Source organism: Amborella trichopoda, chromosome 2, assembly GCF_054954075.1.
Source record: "Amborella trichopoda isolate Santa Cruz 75 chromosome 2, AtrichopodaSantaCruz75HAP2 v2.0, whole genome shotgun sequence".
NCBI classification, from domain to species: domain Eukaryota; kingdom Viridiplantae; phylum Streptophyta; class Magnoliopsida; order Amborellales; family Amborellaceae; genus Amborella; species Amborella trichopoda.
Window position 1 is genome coordinate 51,477,620 of NC_142337.1, and position 16,579 is coordinate 51,494,198.

A 16,579-nucleotide genomic window follows, 5' to 3' on the forward strand; every position below is an offset into this window, starting at 1 on the left:
CAACCAATACATAATGGAAAAAGTTCATATAGAGCTGAGGCTCTAAACAATCAAATTAGAGCCCAACTCAAAATTTTCACTAGAAGAGGATGTTTTGATGCCCAAATATCCTCAAATTGATCATCTCGACATCAAGATGCATGGACATGAGAAAAAAATGGATTTTAAGTTTTAAAAATAGTACATCTTGTAATGCATTTTTGGACCATCCATTTTCAAGATTTTCGCAGATCTACACTATTTTTTAAGCTTTAAATTTTATAATTAAAGATGAAAATATATTTTAAGACTATCACAAAGATTTCCAATATTGAAACATTATTTCTCAACACTATTTGAAGGTGGGCTCTAATTTGATTGTTTAGAGCCTCGGCTCCATACAAACCGCACCCATACATAATTCCATGAACCAACATCGAATCGTGCTGCAAACAATACATAGTTAAAAATCATGGATGAGAGTGAGATGAATGGGGTTCTCAGTCTTTTGAAGATACAGTTCTGTATTTGGCCCTGTCGGATTCGATCATTGATTTGATGTACAGCTCTCCAGCCTTGTAAGAGGACCTCACCATCGGTCCGGATGCCACATAACGAAAACCCTGTCAAAATGGGAAATAATGATTAAAAGTTGTCCTCATTGCCACATTATTTATTTGTTTTGATTTATCTTTGTTCTATTATCCTCTTTTTCCAGAAGCTTTGATTTATCTTTGTTCTATTATCCTCTTTTACGAGAAGCATCATGATGCCAAAATAATGAATGAAAGACATTAATCAATTATACATTGAAACAATTCTACCATTCGTTTTTTTTCTTTTGAAGAGTCATTCAGTCAACCAATTTTTCATAATGAATGATCCTCCAGAGGAACATGGAAAGTTCATAAATAATTGGATACAGAAATAGAGAAACATTGTGATTCGGAAATGTCTTAGTCTCTGCCCAGTTGCAAAGCCGTTGTGCACAAGTAACCATAAAACAAACTTGAGTTGAAACTGTATGGGTGCACACAAAAAGAAAAGGTTATGAAACCAAAAAACCATCTTCACTTCCATAACCGATAAAGTTTGGCTTCAGGAGGAGGGGGGAATGTAGTAATTGATACATGTGAGAATCAGAGTTCAAAGATGTTTTCGAGAATGTCATTTTCAATCATGCCACCAAGAAGAGGCGGAAGACAGATGATGTATCAGATCAGACACTTCTAGAAGAAAGGTAGGCGCAGCTAAACAAGCTTGAGCTGGAGTAAGGGAATCAACATGTTGAATATCAGTCTCCGAATTGGAAGTTTCAGAGGAACTTAATAAAACAAAGGAAAATTGCTACTCTGAAGCTTCATGCCAATTACATAATAAAGGTATAAACTAGGTACTGCGATATCTAATCTGCACAAAGACTATTTGATAAGCTAGCAGCACTTCACATAGCTGTTGGTAGTGGAAGAGGGAGGGAAAGATCGTCACATCCTTGAAGCTCCTTAGGTTGGGACTTGGGAGCGCATTCCATATAATGATTTAATTAATAAAAAATTTAAATATTATTATTTTTAAAATAAATCTAGTAATCCCATAAAATATAGTCAAAAGGAGGAAAATAGGCAATAAAAATCAATTATCTATTGATTAAATTTTATTCAATTAATGAACAATATTTTATACTCTTTTGAGATGTAGTTTATGTAATAAAAATCTACAAAATAGAAAAAATTTATGTTGAAGAATATTGTATATTATGAGACCATTTATATACAAGGTCACAATCACTTTTTGCAATTGGATGTGAAATCCAAGAGATGAAAGTGTGCCACAATATTTGAGAAATTTTATTTTGGACTTTGTGCCTAAACAATGATACATCTTCAACCACCCGATTTCAAATCTAATGGTGAACGATGATTGTGACATCCTTGTATCAAAAGTAAATGGTCTCATTGTAGACATTTCCAGTTTTTTATTGATAAAATCTGCTTTATTTAAATTTCACACTTGACAACTTCCAAAAGTATATCAAACTGCTTTATTTGCAATTTTACACTTCACAATCTCCAAAGCATTAGAAAGAGAGGGAATATGAAATGAATCATTTTCTTGGCCTCTTGTTGCCCCTTCGAGTGGCTAGGAGTGATCCGATCCCTAAAATAGCGGGGACTGATACAAAAAACGTGATCCCATGAGGTCCCTATTGTAGAGTACCAAAGCAAGATCTTGGAACCAGATCGACACCTAAGTTGTCAGATCTCGAGTAAGTATGGTACTCGTGACTTGACCCAGTCTAATTGGTATCATAGCCAAAGGATAAAATGCAATATAAAGCCCTTGCCAGATGATGCAGAGGGATGTACCCAAAAGTGGCTCTGATTTACAAGATTTTTAAGAGATTTGAAAATAGCATCCATAGACAGGGTTGGTTCAACAATTTAAACTGTATTGACGAGCTGAATATAGGGGTTTTCAGTCGACAAATGCATTTTTCACCCGATACCTAATAATCTAGTCTTCCCTTGAACATTCCCGACTAATCTGTCCAATTGATATTGGGTTTAACCAGTTTTCAGTTTTCTAAAAGCGTGGAAGTAGGAGGCCAAGATTGACCAAGATTGGGAACTGAGCATTTTCCTTGTTCAAGTCCACAATTAACTGAGTTTTCTGCCTTCAGTTACACCATCGATCAAATGATAAGCAAAAAGACTAGATTCAGAAGATTCTGTTTCTGCTACATTAAATTGATTTTGCTCTATGGTACATTTTTCACAAATTTAAGTACTAATGCTTGTGTCCAAGCAAAATATGTGCCCTCAAAGGGTAAGCGCATAGAACACAGGCTGTGTATGCCACACTATGCAGATAGACCATGCTCCATCCACTGTGGATATAAAACTTAAACCATTTGATGGATAATAGCAGTAATTCAATGAAGTTACTGTTTATCTACAAGTCCATTAAGGACAGATGATGAATGTCTGGCCGTGTATGGAGCAGTAGTTAGGACCTGTGTATGTTATACTTTCCAAGTTTCAGTACCTTGATAAACTTTGTCCTGATTGTGGGACAGAAGACCTAGTAAACATCAGTTTAATTCGGCTGCCATGAATACATAATCTAACCTAAGAGAACCCTGCAGTCTCTTATCAAGAGACGGATCCCTACACTCTTTACATTTTTTAGTTTAGCAGAAAACACAATTGCCCGTGATTCAGAATGCAATCCTAAAACTTGATTATGAGTACAAAGCAGAAAACACAATTCCTTGCGATTCAGAACACAGTTTAGAGGCAGAAAAAGTTTTCTTTGTACTTATTAAAAAATAGACTAGTGTCCAAGATTCAATATCTGATCTTTTTGATGACTTATTCTTGGGCCATAAAAAAAAAAGTAATACCATATATGTTTCCTCCATAAATCAGTTGTGCTTTTAACAAACTTCTACTATTTTGTTACATATACCATATTTATTTTATTACATTACTGTATCAAAAATTTTGGATGGCATGTCTGCCACCCTTGATGGTTCCTATTTCAGGGTTCACGTAATGCTGGTATAGGTGGCAGCAGTAGGTTAACTAAAGACCTAAGCATTGTTTGCAATCTGTGAACTAAATGTTGATCCAATAGACTAATGATTAAGGGAGTCAACTTGTGCAGTCGCTCTGCCATGAAGGGCATTACTCAGCAATTTTACGCACGTGCAATATAAAAATGTGGTAAAACCATATACTTGAGTCTAAGGGGAGTCAACTTGCTCAATCATGACGAGCATAACTGAGCAATTTAATGCCATGAAAAATATCATATGAAGTATAAGCTTTCTAAATACATCTAAAGCTGGGTCACAAAGGCAGTGAATCAACCAAATCAAAAGCCAAGCATCATGGGCATGGAAAGCCATAGGCATACAGCAACATGAAAAATATCAGAGTTTTAAGTTAAGAAACGAAGACCTAAAGTCATTCACCAACTCACGCAAAAGACGGAGTCAATAGTGGGTAGAGTTGACAAGGACAGTTTAGGAAAGATTTCTTTCTCCCTCTTTTCATAACAGGTTTTACACATCATATTTTGTTGATGCTTTATATTTTTGAAAGCCTCCTCTGACATGCTTCCATAAGAAAAGAACCTTTATCTTCGAGATAACTTTTTGACAAAGCAAGAAATTCTAGAAGGGGAGTGAAGGAATGCTCAGAGTGAGGTAAAGAGATGGGCATAGGATTTGAGCATAACATGGAACTTAGATACAGGAAGTACATTAATTCATTCAAGAACTTTACTAGGAAACCGAAAGCAAATTGAATCTGGTATTTATTGTTTTCCTGCTTCATGAAGGTTTCTACTTATGATAATGTAAATTAGAAAAACTTGCATAGTGTAATCAATTGAAAATTCAAATATATTTTTGCCCAACAAGATATTGCAGCACATTTGTTATCAAAAAAAAGGGCACATCAGCATTCATCTATAGCTCATGCAAAATAGTTTGAAACCAGAAATACTTGGGCCAAGCATAGCTACACAGAAGATTTCATTTACACTGCTACATCCAATGTTTCAAAACATGGTGAGTCTGAGTCAGACTCACCTGAGTTACTCGAACCCAGCAGGGTGCTGGGTCAAAAAGCCTTGGGAACTGGGTGAGCATCACCGGTTCCTGAGATTATTGCATAAGTTTTTGGCAGACTTGGCCAAGGCTTGTTGAGACTCAACCAATACAGACCACCTGACTCAGACAAGGTCCCTGCTGGGTTCCAGGCCAGAGTCTGAGATTCCAATCACTGGTCTCATCACTAATTCCAGAGTTTGGACATCACTGAATGGCCAACATAGTACCACAGATGCCACAATCTGTTCAAAACTTTCCAGAACAACGCAAGATCATTCGGCCTGCATGCTTAATGAGGTTTTGGTGTTGTGGCTTTTTGAAGTCTGCCAACAACCTGCTTAAGACATTTCCTGGACTTGGAACTATTTCTAACAAACATCACAACAAAGAAAATCAGTGGTCCATTTAGATGTTAACAAAGCTATTCTTAGAACCTGCAGAGCATGTTTAAAAGTTCTATACAAGATGAAAAGGGCTATTGACTTTTGGCACTAATTACTTCGCTCAAGTGAAAACCATATAGCTCTTGTGACGGCGATATATATACCGTTGTAGCTTGTCTTTCAAAATTTGAACCAAAATCAAGTAGCATAGAAGGAAGTGACAATTGTTTTCACCACAAAGGAAGAACTTCTATAGCTAAATTGCATAAAGATAAGAAACAAGATAAAATGGCTCAAAGGTGCTCCCAGATCTGGTTTCAAACCTAGGTAGAAAAACGAAGGGTCAGGGTTTCACAACCAAATATCAATGTGCAGGCTATTAAAACTTGAAGTTAAGCTTAGTGGGGTTTGATAAGCTGGAACCAGGGAAAATCCTCGACTTTCCTGGTGCGGTAGCATGCCTGTTTCGTTGTCGGAAGGGGGAAGGGGGGAAGCCAGGTCTCTATTCTATAAGCAAAAGCCGCAGTCCATGCTTCCCCCAGGCTGCAGATTTCCCCGAAAGTCAGGATGAGCCTCTTGGGGGTATACCCTCCCAACCCTCGCATTTCTATCTCTCTTCCTGTCCAGAGCCTTCACTCCCTCTCCCGCACTCTCTTCCCCTCACTCTCTCCTAGAGTCCCACACATTGTCCAACTCTCTCTCTAAAAAACCTCCACAGCCTCTCAAGTCTCCTTTTCTACTCGTCTTGAGCCTCTTCTCTCGAGCTCAGGCATTTCAATCTCTCTCCTCTACAGAGACCTTATTCTCCTGTCTCCTTCACTGGGAGCTTGTCACCTCCTCTCTCACTAAAACCAATTCTAAATTTTGGGGATTTTAAATGTGCATTTTTTGTGCATTTTGTCACCATTTTCTGCCACTACGAGCCTGTCATCTCAGTCTTCAAGGTCGAGCTCTCCAACCAAAGTTCCCATTGAAGATATGTTTCCACATATCATCGACTGAGGTTTTTTTTTTGTGGGTTTGGGGTTTATGTTTCTTGAAATCAGGGTTTGAATGGAGGACATGAAATATTACTGAAATTGTGGGCTTACAATTTACATTTTAGTTTTGCACATTGATCTCAACAGTAATATTTATAGTAAATCTCTATCTGCTGACAGTTATATTTACGGTAAAATTACAGTGCCATCATTTCCCCTGGTGTCGAGCTTCTTCAAACTCAAAAAACAGGTATTCCTCTTGCTTTGAACCACTACTTGTTTCAGTTTTAATATTCTCATTCTTATTTTGTTTCTTGACATATAGTTGAAACTCTATACAAATTACATATTGTCTGTTGATCTTCATGTTATTGGGAATTCTTGTTTCTTGATGTAGTTGGGAATTCTTGTATCTATTAGTCTAATGAATATTTGTGTTGTATTAGGAAAGAGATATCTTTTGCAATGGTATTAGGAAAGAGCTGTTTCACGATATCGCATTCTTTTTGTGGGCTTGTCAGGGTGTCTGCCTTCCCCAATTAATTCATGTAGCCGACCCCAATTAATTGGGAAAATGCTAAAATAATGATGATGATCAGGGTGTCTGCCAAAATTTGTAATTGTCATTGTATACAGTTGCTTAATTGTTCACTGATTTGACATATATTCATGAGATGTGAGCCTGCAACCTAGGGTTTGAGATACAGATCTCGGCCTTACACTGTTTCTATTTAATAATTTTCATTGATACACTTCTTTAAGAGTTTGGTTTTTTTAATCAATATGATTGACTTAATTATTTTATGCCAGAAATACATATGCACTTCATCTTGACGGATTCTTATGAACAAATTGCTTAGTGTACTCTAAATATGAAATTATAGCCGATTTTCAGTGATACGGAATCTCTGGATATTGCTACAAAATAAAAGCATGATTTAAACCATATTCTTTGAAATTTGGAAGCACTACCTTTGTGCACCCTTGGCATACTCATAAAAGGAAAATATTTTGATTGCCAATTATTGAGTACTTGCAGGACAAAGTAATATCATAGTGATTATGAACCAGTGGCCTACCCCTCAGTATGAGTACCTAATGGAACTCATGGCAGAAAAAGCCGGTAAATGTACAACAGTCAATGCAAGGATCCAACATAATGTTTAGAAAGAGAGAACAACCCAAATGTGTGCCGGTATGGTGCTGGATTTGAAGAGGAAAGGCTCAGAAATACGGTGCAGACTTTGAAAAAACAATTGAAGTGAGGTCAAAATGCTCCTCACCCAGCTTGGCTTCGGATGGAGTGAGAAAGTAGGATAAAGACCACAGAATGGGCAGTTTGGGAGGAGCACATAAAGGTAGGTCAATAATGCCTATATAATTGCAAGTTCAATTGCCTTTATATATACAAGTAGGTTTAGTGATTTCACATAGTTCTGATTACACGAATGGACTACCAGTATAATCAAAATTGTGCCTCCTATCCATAAAATGGCCAGTGTTTTTAGGGATGGCATTGCCGTTTCGCCTTATACTCTCATCTCCCTCAGCTTTAGGTCATTCTTGTCTGTCTTTATTTAGATTTTCAAAACTATTGGACGAGTGACTCCTGGTATCAGGCAATTGATTTGACTTTTATCTTTGCTTCAAGGGTTTGTGGACAGATCCATGTGTCAGGTAATTAAGTTATCTTTCACTTTATGTGGATGAGTCCTTGTATCAAGGAACAAACTTGTATCTTTCTTTCATTATTACATGAATGACTATGTGGATGACTTTATCTCTGTTTCAAGGAACTAGCTTGTATCTTTCTTTAGTTACTATGTAGTTAGTTAGTTACTATGTGGATGAGTGTGCAGATGACTTCATGAGGACAGGATGACTTCATGAGGATGAGATCCTATATCTGGGATGATTTCATGTGATGAGACATTGAGACTATATGTGAAAATGAATAGAAAAATGAATATGTTGGTTTGATTGACTATTGAACATATTTTTTATGAAAAGTGGATCATAACTTATATGGATCTTTTTCCAATAATTTAGAATAATAATTCATGGTCTGAACCAGCTATTTGTATAGTTGGGCTATAACCAAATATCTCATTCAAAGGACAGATGGTTAAAACAGATAGTTTCCAGCTTTTGATGTTATTCAACCAGTAAAACTGTCTGCATCAGGTCATCAAATAGGGGAAACTGTCTGCACCAATTTTTAAGACATTTACCCCACATTCCAGAATTCAAGGGAATAGCAAAGAATCCTGTGGAAACTGCGAGAACGTTATTAAACACCATCTTTTAGTTTTGTCCAATTTCTGGTTGTATGTGACCGAAATTCAGAATAGTATCTTTATTTAAATTTGAAACTTTTGCTACAACTCTTATTCTACATTTGAGACAGGACAGATGTAGCAAAGATCCCTAAGCTTTTGTCACACCAGGGAGTCAACTGAAAAAAATCTTTTCCTGGTAGACTTTTTCTATTGTTTTCTTTCTGGGTAGGTATCAAACACGCAATGTGGTGCTCTGATTTTCTCACATGGGACTCCAATGAATAAATATATAATTGATTGTCCTCTTTTCCCAAAATGGAGGCTCAACAAGTAGTTTGATATGCCAAAATAAGAAGTAGCCTAAGACTCTTTCCATTGTGGCACAGCTATTCTCCATCTACACTATTATCAAATTTGAAATATAAAACCACTAAAGATTGCGAAGGGCAAAAGAGTATAAACACAGATCTCCAACAATGCCTTCTTTAGCTTTCATGGAAGAAACTGAGAAGATAAGTCACAATTTCAAGTGCTTAACCCCTCATATAAGTTATCCGTTGGTTTGACCAAACAAGACAAACAACATGAATGCTTTGACCCCACCAAACAAGCAAGACATACCACCAATATAAGAGATACACTCGTCATATTTGGAAAATTCTAACTAATAAAGAAAAAGAAAAGGAACTATTTAAGCATACCATTTCCATTCCCAGCTCTTGAAATTCCTGAAATGCTTCTGGAGTAATATACTCTGAGACAGGCATATGCCGCTTTGATGGCCGCATATATTGGCCAAATGTCATAACATCAACCCCTGCTGCCTTCACATTCTCCATTGTCTTTATCACCTGACTGGGTGTTTCTCCACAACCCAACATTATCGAAGTCTTCGTAAGAGTTCCAGCAGGAGCATAGTCTTTTGCCATCTTTAGAACTTCAATAGACTGCTTGAAATTAGCACGATGGTCCCGAACCACACTCTGAAGCTCTTCAACTGTTTCTATGTTATGGGCAAAGACATCTAATCCTGATTTTGCTACTTTCTCTACACAGGTAGAGTCACCACGAAAGTCTGGAACTGCATAAACATATCAAATTTTGAACTGAACGAATGATTAATAGCCTCAAAACTGCCCAGCAATTTCCCAATGAACTAGTAAACCATGCTATGATGCCCATAGTATACAAACACATTAATCTATTCTCTTTGATGAAATTGACCTCAGTTAACAATTCAAAATTTGCACCATGCATGTTACAAGAACAAAGAAAAAGCTCATTAGCATAAGGTCACTCAAGTATAACGGTTATTCAAACAATCTACACACACACACACACACACACACATGTTTGCAATTAAACTTGATTATGAGGGAAGATACTTTTCCATTAGGTTCCTCTGATGGAGTAACTTTAATTGTTTAGAGAGATGTGAAGTCCCAAATGGATTAGGGAATCGGAAAGCCCCTACCTACACCTATAAACAGATAAGTCCTGTTCATGGGAAGAGTTGAAAATTTTGGGGTTGGATCTTATTTCCATTTAGTGGAGATTTTTGGATGATTCACTTTACTACAGGAAAGAGAGAGAGAGAGAGAGATATTATGAAAGAAGCCTTGCACAAAGAAAGTACACATTTTAAAACACAAGGGGAGAGAAGACCAAATACTCCATAAAAAAAATCCACACTAAGCTAAAAAATCAGCAATTTTGTTGTGTTCCATTTGAAAGGCTCATGGATCCCTTCCAGAACATACACAGATTCCATGGAAAATGAAAAATCCCTTGAATAGTTAGAGCCTTAGAGGAGTATAAGGAAGAGATATGGATCCATTCAATGTGAAATTAAATAAGAACATATCCTTTAAAATCAAAAGTGTATACATGTAAGATTGGCTTTGCATGAAGTAAGCCCTACCAAGTGCTTCAATAAGTATACTTGGCCTCAAGATTTTCAATTTCTGCACTGTCTCTGCAAAATGGCCACTTCCTTGATCAGACAAATCATCTCTATCCACACTAGTAATCACAACATAATCCAATCCCCATGAAGCAATAGCCTCAGCCACATTAGACGGCTCATTTGGATCAGGTGGAGGTGGCGTTCGTGATGTCTTCACATTACAAAATCTGATACATCAGACTACAAATTTTCAAACTTCGAAAACACATATTGAACATAAGAAATGGGCACATAATTTGTTCAATCAAAACAATACTAGAAGACCGATAATACTGGTACTACAATGGCATCGCTACAAATAATAGAAGGATCTGACAATAGCATAATTTATAGAAGTCCTTATTTGCTTCACATGATTAATCATGACATATTCAAAATCACTTTATAAGGAGAAGTCTTCCACAAACTTTTCTCGGCCATATTTATATCATAGAAATCCCTTTTTTTTTGGGTAAGTATCATAGAAATCCCTTTAGCACATATTAGATGCAAGAGCAGGAGAGAAAAAGCCCTCAAAATAACCGATTAAAGATATACTGCTTTAGTATACTGTATGCCTAACCCAACCACTAACTGCTGTTACAAATTCACTGCCAATCATTATTGGGGATATGAAATAAACCGGTGAAATGCTACTGTACTACAAAATGCTACTGTACTACATATAGTTGTCCTGTAGGGTACGGCAGACACTGAGAATTATGTTATACTTTTGACTTCTTACCTTTGTAAGGATTTTAACTTCATCATATTATTTCTCAGTGGACAAAAGTCGAAGTTTATGAAACATATTCAAAATCACTTTACAAAGAGAAGTCTTCCACAAAACTTTCTAGGCCATATTTATATCATAGAAATCCCCTTAGTACATATTAGATGCAAGAGCAGGAAAGAAAAAGCCCTCACAATAACTGATAAGAGATATACTGCATTAGTATACTGTATGCCTAACCCAACCAGGTACTGCCGTTACGATTCCCTGCCAATCATTATTGGGGATATGAAATAAACCGGTGAAACGCTACTGTATTGCATATAGGGCAGGGTAGTGACTGAGAATTATGTTATACTTTTGACTTCTTACCTTAACAAGGATTTTAACTTTATCATATTATTTTCTCGGTGGACAAGAGTTGAAGTTTATGAATGAATTTGGAAGACAAATCGTGTTCCAACCGTGAAGTCAGCTGCACAACAAAAGGTTTCACGAACTTCGCAATCTAGTCTCAACACTAGACCAACCCAACAAGCAAAAACCTCAACAAAACCATTACAGGACCCTTTCAATGTCAAGGCAGAAAAACAAAAACAGTAATAAGTTAGCACACACGAGCATAACACACTATCTATGGGCTTCAACATCATCATCATCAAAGCCTTTTCCCAACTATTGGGGTCGGCTACACGAATCCTAGTCCGTCATTCTGCTCTATCAAGGGTTATACCCTCAGTGAGGCCATAATTCCCCATATCTTTTTTCACTACTTCTAACTGTGTCCTTTTGAACCTACCCTTGCCTTGTTTTAGCCTTCCACTTGAACTAACCCGCACCTCCTAACAGGTGTTCTACTAGATCTATCCTGCACATGACCAGCCTACCTAATTCTACTTTCTCTCATCTTATCGCCTATTGGAGCCACAACTAAGTTCTTCCGAATATATTCATTTTGAATTCTATCATTTCTTGTCTTGTCACTCATCCATCTCCATATATGTACTAAATCTTCCTCTCCTACCTAAGCACTAAGCACAAAACCATGGGATGCATGGGCTATAAACTTATAAGAGATCTTTACTCATGGAACTTCTACTCTGACCATCTATATTTTATGTTATCCTACTCTAGCTGTTGTTATCAATGCCTTAGGTCCTTGTCATCTAAGACCTGTTGATTGTGTTTCAAGAGTGCACCAATAGTTTTGTCAAAATGAATTCCCCTTATGACTCAAAATTTGTAAAAAGTAGCCCAGTTTTACATGGTCCATCCAGTTCATGAATTTCAAAACACAGTACAGATTTGTGTCAGTTCCAAACATAAGGAAGCTATTCAGGACGAAAATATGATATAACCATTTTGGGTATACAATTACATCGAATCAACAAAGAAGAAGTCCTACTTTCATAACTGTAACTGAGTAGGTTTGTAATTGTTCTATAAAACTAGTTCTATAAAACTACATAAAGTAGCAAATATTAAAATGGGTAAGCTTCTCATCCTTGTGAGCTGCACATATTTGCCAGAGAAGGGTTCAACCTTAAATATATCTTACCATCCCTAGGCCCTATTAAAAATGTCATGCCTGCCTTGCGGTCATTTAGGTTTTCATGTCCTATAGACATAATTGCAATACATTTTTTAGTTTAGTAATTGCTTTGCAATATGGGTGTGGTTTGCATAAGGTTGCACCTCCAAACTTTGTCATAAGATGCAACTTTGGTGTCGAAAATTTTTAGGATGGCATGAGATCTATTTTCATATCTAATTAGAAAATTTTGAACTCCAAAAATGGTTCAAATCTAGAAGATCTATAAACACATGAAAATCTTGAGAATGGACGATCCAGATAATGCATTGCAAGATGTACTATTTTTGGGATCTAGTATTTTTCTTTTTCTTTTTTTCATATTCATATAGCTCGATGTCAAGATGATCACCTAAATGGTTTTCCAATGTCACCTTTTCCAAAGGACTATTGAGGTGCACTTTAATTCTACAATATAAGGTGTCAACCTCATATAAACTTTTTTCCTTGTAATATTGTTAGCAATCTTCAATTTATAATCAGGCATACAATACACCCAAAATAAAAACAAAAAAAGAAGTACTGAAGATCAAGCCAAATGTTCAGGCTGCGTAATCTCAATTAGATATCCAATTTCTCAGCCTGGTTACATACTACGTCCCTGTAGATATCGCCACGACTAATTGTGAACAGAGAGAGATAGAGAATTATGCAAAATCATGATTACATTTGTAACTAAGCATAAAGAGAGCCTTACAATAAAGTTCGATTATAATTGTAATTATGGAAGAGAGAGGGGGCTTTACCTGCAACCCCTGGTGCAAGTATCACCCAAGATCATAATAGTAGCCGTAGCAGTGCCAGTTTCACCACCAGACCAACACTCTGCCAAATTAGGGCACCTCGCCTCCTCACACACAGTGTGAAGCTTCAATTCCCTCAGCTTACCCTTTATCTTCGTATACTTCTCTCCTCCAGGCACCGATTCCTTCATCCACTTAGGCTTGGGTAGTGGCTTCTTCTTAGTTCCCACTTCCACTGAATAAGCTCCACCGCTTCTCTGCATTTCTATGAAATCAGAAAGGGTGGGCAATTCTCTAGAAAGTTTTTCCCTCAGGGCTTCTAGGGCAGGAGAGTTTGCCGAATTTGGCGGGGTTAAAGAGGTTGTGGAGAAGGAACCATGACTGGAAAAGCTTCCACTATTACAAGGGGAATTAGAGTTAGAGTGTTGCAAAGGGGGATTAGAGATGGAATTTTGGACGAAATTGGAGAGAAGTTTGGGGATTTTTGAGCGATTTGCCGGAAAAAATAGGCGGGGATACATTGCATCCGAGGCTTTCTCTCTCCCTCTCTCTGCAACTTTGAGTCAAGCGAGGGGGGCTTGGTTTTCAACTTCTTAAAAGGTTGACACCTTATGAAAACTGCACCCAATTGTTAATACCAGCAGATTGGTGTTAAGAATAGCAAACAATTAGTAAAAGAAAAGATATGTAGATTGCATTAAAATTGCTCTATATTACCCACAATAGCCTTCCATATCTAGATGTAGGAACCACCATATGATGAATTGTTTGAGGATTGTATTTCAGCAATTTTGGGCAAGGCTAGTAGCAGTAGGGAAACACGTATTGCACAGTCGGTACATGATTCCAACAAAACGCACCATGATGATAGATGCTAGGATTTGAAAACTGCAGTTAACTGTGGCCATCTATTGTCTAGAATGGACAAATGGGTACTACAATGATGTGATGTTATCATAGACCATAGGTGGATGGTCCTCTTTCATTTCTTTTTTATTCATCCTATATCCTCATAATATTGATGCAAAGTGCACCTCAAAAATCCACTAGAAGAGAGTGTTCTGATGTTGAAAAATCATTTAATTTGATCATCTCAACTTGAAGATGTACGGATATGAAGAAAAAGGATTTTCAAGTCCTCAAAATGGTACATTTTGCAACAAATTATCTAGACGGCCTCTCCTCATATTTTAAAATGTTTATAGATCTACTCAATCTGTAATATTTCTGGGATTTTAAGGGCTCGTTTGGTTCATGGGTATCAGGTTGCATAGGTTGCATGATGTAAACCAGTTTTAATATGTAAACAATTCCTTGTGCAAGAGTTATCCAATCTTGTTTTTCCTATGTTTGGTTCACATGTCCGGAATTCTTATGTATCGAGTTTCTTATGTTTGGTAAACCTATTGATAAACTATCTCCCAGAATTTGGATTAATACCTTTTTTTAACCTTTCAATTGCAGTATAGTTGATATGATATCGAAGTCCATCCCTTTAAACACATGGCTTATGAACATCTAATAACATAAAAATCAGCATAAAAGTAAACAAATAAGGTAGACCCTCCTTTTCTAGTGCGCTTAGAATTTCTCTGTAATTATCTTACATAGGAAAGACCAGAAAAAGAATAAAAAATGATTGTGAAAAGAATAAAAAGTACACAAACATTTTTACTCTTTTACAATGTTTCAATTTGGTGTAAAAAAAAATTATTTCAAGAATTTAGATAGATTTATAAAAATTAAAAACCATCATTGCATAACTAAGTTTATGCCCTTCAAATAAACATTAACAAATAAAGAAATGAGAACAGGGCAACAATATCCAACAAAGCAACACAACAATGTAACTGTCAAACTGGCATATTATGAGATCATAATCAGAAAGAATATCAGAAGAACAGAAATGGAAAATAATGCATATTCTAATCTTCAAGCATTCAAAACATAGCTTCAAAATTCATGGGAAATTTACTTAGGAAGCATTCAAGTACAATCTTTCCAGTTTTAGGATAAAATTGAAAAAAAAAATCAGCAAACTAATTGTGCAATTTCATGACTATGAACAAGCCCCACTGTAAAAATCACAAAATGGCTTCTATACAACAAAAAAAAACCAGGTAGAAATAAAATAAAAAACAGAAAAAATGCAAAACAAAAAAAAGAAAAAACAAAACATACCCAAATTTTTCTACAAAGAAAATTGTGCTTCTATACTGAATAAAATAATCCAAAAATAAATAAAGCAACAAATTTCCATGGGGAAATCATAAAAAAGAAATGTTTGCATTGGTAATAAAAAAAAATCAGCATCATCTAGAGGGAAAAACCAGGAAAATCACAAGAATAAAAGCCATAACCTTGTTGAAAAAGATGAGATATTTTGTATGGGGGTTCATACGAGGGAAACCGTACCTTGTTTGGTGAAGAATATTTACACTTCGAAGAAAAACTAGCAATAAAAAACACCCGCCAAAAACAAAATAAAAAAAAATAAGAAGAACAATCTTACCTTGTTGAAGAAGATGAAAGCTTGCAAAATATATCCTCGCTTGAAGAAGATGATGATGTATCTTAAATAGATCCTCGCTTGAAGAAGATGATGTATCTTTTATGAGGCTTGCAAATGGATCTTGCTTGTGGGTCTGTGGAGGAGAGAGGACGCAGAGGGTTGAGAGACGGGCGAGAGTTTTGTGAGAGGGGCCCTTCTCATTTGTTTGTTTGTTCTTTCCTTTTCTTTCTTTCGAAAATTGTTTCATGGGCTGGACCGCATTTCCACAATATACGGTCCCAAGGTATAAAACATCCATTTTAGTTGCAATTAGATGGCCCATTTAAAAACAATTGAAATTAACGGTCTAAATATTTTGTTCATAAAATCATTATTTTTGTTTATTAAAGTTTATTTACTTTTTTATATTCATGATCTCCGAGATTATATGTCCTTGAAAATGGGTCAACAAAATCCAACTCGAAAATAGATTTTTAAGACTCGACTCATTTCTACGTGGACTCACAAAAATTGTCCCCCTTGCGGTAAACTCAAATGAAATATTGCTCCTGGTCCGTGTGAGCGATGCATCCCGGAACGTACTTCCTCCTTGTGAGGTGGGGATTTCGATTTGCTCCTTGGGGTGGTAAAAATCTTTTCCTACGGGTCAAGTTTTCATTCACTTTACATACGAATCAAACGTGTATAACTAGCAGTATGTTCCATATAAAAATTGTTTCTTGATACAATTTTTTATACAAACCAATGCATATTTTCGATATCAGAATTGAATCCCCCGACAAAACTTAGAGATTTGTCTTACTTTAAGGACCCTTT

At 36.4% G+C, this 16,579-nt stretch overlaps 1 protein-coding gene across 3 annotated transcripts; it reads right to left on the reverse strand.

The window, feature by feature from the left end:
• Window positions 1-281: 281 nt before the first annotated feature.
• LOC18431566 (lipoic acid synthase 1) lies at window positions 282-15,837 on the reverse strand. 3 transcript variants are annotated; one of them, XM_088858494.1, is made up of 5 exons: window positions 15,764-15,837; window positions 13,255-13,859; window positions 10,161-10,372; window positions 8,941-9,320; window positions 282-602 (listed from the first exon to the last, which is right to left on the reverse strand). In XM_088858494.1, exons 2-5 carry the CDS (start codon window positions 13,770-13,772, stop codon window positions 480-482), a joined length of 1,233 nt encoding a protein of 410 aa, XP_088714620.1. In that variant the 5' UTR covers window positions 13,773-13,859; window positions 15,764-15,837; the 3' UTR covers window positions 282-479. The 3 variants fall into 3 exon arrangements, with proteins under 3 accessions (XP_088714620.1, XP_006841751.2, XP_088714621.1); XM_006841688.4 differs by having other exon boundaries at window positions 13,255-13,869; XM_088858495.1 differs by lacking the exons at window positions 10,161-10,372; window positions 13,255-13,859.
• Between the last annotated feature and the right edge of the window lie 742 nt (window positions 15,838-16,579).